Consider the following 5000-nt stretch of genomic DNA (forward strand, 5'->3'; position numbering starts at 1 on the left):
ATGCCCGTCAAAGGCTCCAGGAAGCCTCCCCAGGGACCGATACCGACCCACATATTTTCACCGGAGGCGTCCAGCAACTTGCCGAAGGGACTCCAAGCCTGTTTCCGGATGAGGAGGCCCATGTCGTTGAAGAAGGCGATGGGAGTTCCATTCTGGTCCGTCGCCACGAAGTACCGTCCGTCCGGCTGGTCGACGGCGATCAGGTGGTTCAAGTCATCGTAGAGGAGCGTCGTGGTGGCGCCAGTGCGCGGGTTGTGCAGGTGAGTCACCAGGTGTGGCTGGTCGGGACGCCCGTAGATGAGCTGGGTGATGTTCTCGAGGTGATCCTGGTACACCGACACGCGATCGAAGTGGTCGTAGCCAATCCTGAAGGACCAGGTCTGCTCCCTGTCCCAGGCCGCCACCAGCTGCCCCTTGGTGTTGAAGTCGAAGTTCTGGTTGTCGATGCGGATCACGAAGCCGCGCTCGTCGTACTCGACCTCGCTCGTGCCCACCATGGTCACGCGGTCGCACTCGTCGTACTGCAGATTCGTGCGGAAGCTCTTCTCCGAGTAGCTGATGACGTTTCCGTTCTCGTCGTAGCTGTACATCCAGATGACCTTTCCGTTGGCGCCCAGGATCTGGCCGTCAGGCATGTACGTGATGTTGAGGCCCTCGCGCCGCCCGGCCACCTCGATCAGCCGCTCGGATATGCGGTTGCGGTTGTCGTATTTCAGCTGCATGAGGAACACCATCCGATCTCCCAGGGTCATAAAGACCTCGGAGAGGCGGCCGTAGTTGTCCTGCTTGCGCGTATTGACGTAGTGTTTCTTAGGATTCTGAATCATCGTTTCGAGGATATTATTCCTAATGATGCGCAGGTCACTGATGCCCTGCAGGACTCCCGTCTGATTGTCGAAGCGAATGTACATTTCCGTGAGAGGCGTGGAGTCTACCTCTCCCTCCACCTTGCGCAGGCGCGCCGAGCCGTCGTACTGGAAGCGCAGCTTGGCGTTGTGGAGGTTGCTCTTGGGGCCGTAGCGCAGCTTCATCTCCTTCATGAGGCCGCCGTGGTAGTGGTAGTCGGTGCGGAGATCGAAGTGGCTGTGCTTCGTCTTGGCGTTGCGCATGAGGCCCGTGTCGTAGTAGGAGTACTCGGTGAGGCCGTGGCCGTAGAGCTCGGCGGTGACCTGGCCGGCGTCGTTGTACTCGTAGAGCAGCGTGCCGCCGCGCCCGGGCAGCGTTATGGCCAGAACGCGCCCTTGCTCGTCCAGTCGCATCTGTCATGGGAAGATAAAGTCTCATCCTTCTGCTTTCCACAAGCAAATACAGAAATTTACTTCAACGTTATTTATGGAGTCATTATATGAGCGTACGGACTATGAATCTTGAATTATCCTTGTACATCTGATATAAAAAAGACGTTAAAAATCAACTCTGCTGATCGATAAGTGTGAATGATGAAATTGAAAAGCAACATCACTGGGAATGTAAATAATATTCTGTGTAATATACCTGTAGAGCAATGCTGTCGATAGGCAATGCTAGCCTCAACCTGTAGAAGCCGAGGGATGTAGAGAGCTGAAGGGTGTAAGCGGAGCCGCGGGGTGTTACAACCTCCCGAAGAGAACCTGCGTCATCATAAACCAAGCCGTAGGCCCTTCCACTCGGGTGAGTTACCTTCTCGGGCTGCGTGAAGAAATGACCATGCTTTGAGGAGAAATTTTTCATTCACTTTAGCGTCGACAGAATTATACATTTATGGTTATTATATTCCAATTATTTGTATGGCGCACATTTGCATTCGGGATGGGAGGTCAGACATGTATATCACGTATCTCATTTCTTAAATAATTCCACAACATTTGAAATCAAATTAAGTTCTATCTAACCTAAACTAAGTAATTTCTACACTTCAACAACACTTCTACAACGTACCTTAGTGAAGTGGCTGCGATATTCGTACTTCACATCCTTGCCGTCGGCGTACACGACCGCCACCAGCCTGAGGAAATCGTCATAATAATAGTCCTCGGAGAGGTTCCCCCTGACCCAGCTGGTGATATGGCCCCAGTGGTCATAGGTGACGTTGCTGGCCACCAGAGGGGCCACAGGCACCCAGCGGATGGGTCGGCCGAGGTGGTCATAGGTGATGTTGACGAGCATGTGACCCGAGACAGAGAGAAGCGCTTCCGTGGAAGACACAGGGTCGTAGCTCAGGGTCAGGAGGTCTGCTCCGTTCACCCTGAGAGTGCCAGAGACCTGCAACATCGACACAAGGTAAGACTATGCAGATTACATTGCTTGCTTGTATCTATTGTATCATATTACATATTCATACGCCATACATACTGTATGCAACAAATGCATCATCGTATATTGCCACACAGCAGTAAAGAAACACACCTAATGAAACAACAGAAATAAAGCATGATATTTCAAAATTCCCAGACATACAGTGAAATCATCCACTACCTTCATGCCATTGTGGCTGTCGGTTGTGGTGGCGGGCGAGTAGCTCCACTCGTAGCGGTTGACTGTGTTGCCGCTGATGTGCGTCTGCTGGCGGGACAGCACGGGGAACATCTCGGCCGAGGTGGGACTCGTCGATTCCAGCACTCGGTAGGAGGTGCGTTCGAGCGACACCTCGTGCTTCCACGCGGTCAGGATTCTCAGCGGTCCTTGGCCTCCCATCTCTGCTAGAGCCTCCACGGGACCTGAAGAACAAAAGTAAAAATTAATTGTCATTGACGATGTGAATGTGTCGGTGTTCATGGTCTCAAAGATGGAAGAATACGGAACTGATGTGTATACACTGCATAATTAAAAGTTCGTACTGACCTGATGTATGATTGAAGGTGTTGCCCCTGAGCCTTGTAATGACAGGTTCCTTGCCATCCCTGGTCACAGTCACCTCTGCACCGCGCACACTCAGGTCAAAATTGAGGTGGATGACCTGTCCAGTGGGCAGGACGGCCTGGATGAGGCGTCCCTGGGCATCGTACTCGTAGCTGTAGGACCTGCCCACCGCCTCGACCTTGGAGCGCATGCATCCCGTTGCCCCGTGGTAGTTGAAGGTGATGTTGTAGCCGTCGGGAGCCACCAGCTGCTGCAGCATCTTCATCATGGACAGCGTGATCTGGACGCGCTGCTTCTGCGGGTTCTCGATGGCCTTGACGAAGCCCACGCGATCGCGGATGATCTGGAAGCGATTGCCGGCCGAGTCTGTGACTGTGAGCAGCTTGCCCGTGTTGGAGTTGTCGCTGTATGAGAACTTGTAGATAGTCTGGCCCGTGACCAGGTTGTGGGTCTCCAGGTGCTGGCCGAAGCGGTTGAACACGTACACTTCGTGCGTGTCGGGGGAAAAGATCTCGTACTGTTTGCGTTCGTTGAGTTCCGGCAGGAGGGACCTGACGGAGCGCACACGGTACCCTGCCTGGTCACTCACGTGCAGGACGCCGTCGGGAGTGACAGAAATGGACGAGATCGACGAGAAGATGGCCGACGTCGCCGACACGTTGTCGTAAGTGTGGCAGTAGCAGGTGGCGTCGCGGCAGTTGCAGCCGGGGTCCGCGCCGGCGAAGGTGCTGATGCGGCCGTCGCTGGTGATGATGCGGACGCGGTTGATCCGCTGCGTATCGCTCTCCGCGATGTACAGCTCACCTGTGAATCACAGTGTTATCATAATTTTTTTTTTTTGTCATCTACTTTGTCTAGCTCGTGTAATATTTCAACAAAATAAAGGCAGTTTATAAGATCCAGTTATCTTTATACACCACACTAAGGTGCTTGAGGGGGAGTCTGAAAGATCCTTTCTCTTTTATCCCTATCCCCTCCTTTTTTCTTTTACCTCCTATTTCTCCCCTTTCCCCTTTTCTCAATTTGCCCATCTATTTACCCCTCTCGTTCTCTTTATTTCTCCCTCTCCCTCTCCTACCTCTTTCCTCCTCCTCCCTGTCTCCCTCCCACTCTATTTCTAATTCAGTCTCTCCTCCCCTTCTCCTCTCTCTCCATCCCTTCATTACTTTTAGGCCAGAACTCACCCTGCGGCGAGAAGGCAATGGACTGAGGGTTGAGCAGCAGGGCCGTCTGGGACATGTCCGAGGGCTCGTGGGGCGGCAGGGGGCAGTTCAGGGACCGACCCGTCAGCACCTGCAATGCGAGACAGCGTGGTGAGAAAGATGTTAATAAACTTCATCTTCCTACGACATGCGGGATAATGCCATATCCTTCTATTAGTATAAGCCTCTAAAGATGACATTAGTATCAATCTATATCTGTAATGATAATGCTATAGTTGTGTAAGCGTCACGATACCAATATTAGTGCATAGCCTTAATTCGAACCTAATCGTTATATTAATGATGGCATTAGTATGCAACCCATTCCCTTAGAGATAAACTGTAACACGAACCTGCACTCGATTATCAGGCGTGACGCGAAGTACCAAGTGGTCGTCAAGGATGTGAAGGGAGCCGTCGAGAGGAGATATGGCCAGCTCGGTGGGCCAGCGGAGGTGCAACTGGTCGATGTTGATGGTGCCGTTGCAAGGGACGGGAGCCCAGTGGGAGCGGTGGTCGTGGCCTCCGATCAGCGTGTGGATATCACCGGCTGGACTCACCACGCGGATGTTCGTCCCGTCGGCGATGTAGATTTCGCCCGACGACGAGATGGCCAGGCCTAGGAGAGCGGGAGTCAGGGAATTGTAAATACACAATATGGCTTTCGTGAGATGTATTCCTCGTAGAAAACACAGGTTCTTAAAATTGGTTTAAAGGTATTACACTTTACAGAAAATTATTCACATTAAACATCACTCCAAAGAAAGGGTTCGCAGCGAAGTCATCTCGTAGAAAATGGTTCACAGGAAAAAAATAGAGTCAAAAAAAAAATAATAAAATAAAAAAATGCAGAAGTCGTTTCACAAGAACTACATAATAAAGAAAAGGCCTAAATTCTTTCTCAAAATATACCTTGGCCTATTTTGCTTTCTCTATGTAAATAAAGATCTCGAGTTGCTT

At 51.6% G+C, this 5000-nt stretch overlaps 1 protein-coding gene across 2 annotated transcripts in view; it reads right to left on the minus strand.

The window, feature by feature from the left end:
* The window catches only part of LOC125036744 (teneurin-m-like), a 61687-nt gene that overhangs the window by 1778 nt on the left and 54909 nt on the right, over nucleotides 1–5000 (minus strand). The window contains exons 16-22 of one of the 2 annotated variants that reach the window (XM_047629599.1): nucleotides 4394–4659; nucleotides 4023–4131; nucleotides 2821–3642; nucleotides 2455–2696; nucleotides 1918–2241; nucleotides 1495–1668; nucleotides 1–1259 (exon numbers count right to left, since the gene is read on the minus strand). The exon at nucleotides 1–1259 is cut by the window's left edge and continues 170 nt beyond it. In XM_047629599.1, the coding sequence (XP_047485555.1) occupies nucleotides 1–1259; nucleotides 1495–1668; nucleotides 1918–2241; nucleotides 2455–2696; nucleotides 2821–3642; nucleotides 4023–4131; nucleotides 4394–4659 (3196 nt within the window). Of the gene's footprint in view, nucleotides 1260–1494; nucleotides 1690–1917; nucleotides 2242–2454; nucleotides 2697–2820; nucleotides 3643–4022; nucleotides 4132–4393; nucleotides 4660–5000 lie in introns of both variants that reach the window. The other variant, XM_047629598.1, reaches the window with a different exon arrangement.

The sequence above is a fragment of the Penaeus chinensis genome, chromosome 21, assembly GCF_019202785.1.
Source record: "Penaeus chinensis breed Huanghai No. 1 chromosome 21, ASM1920278v2, whole genome shotgun sequence".
Classification (NCBI taxonomy): domain Eukaryota; kingdom Metazoa; phylum Arthropoda; class Malacostraca; order Decapoda; family Penaeidae; genus Penaeus; species Penaeus chinensis.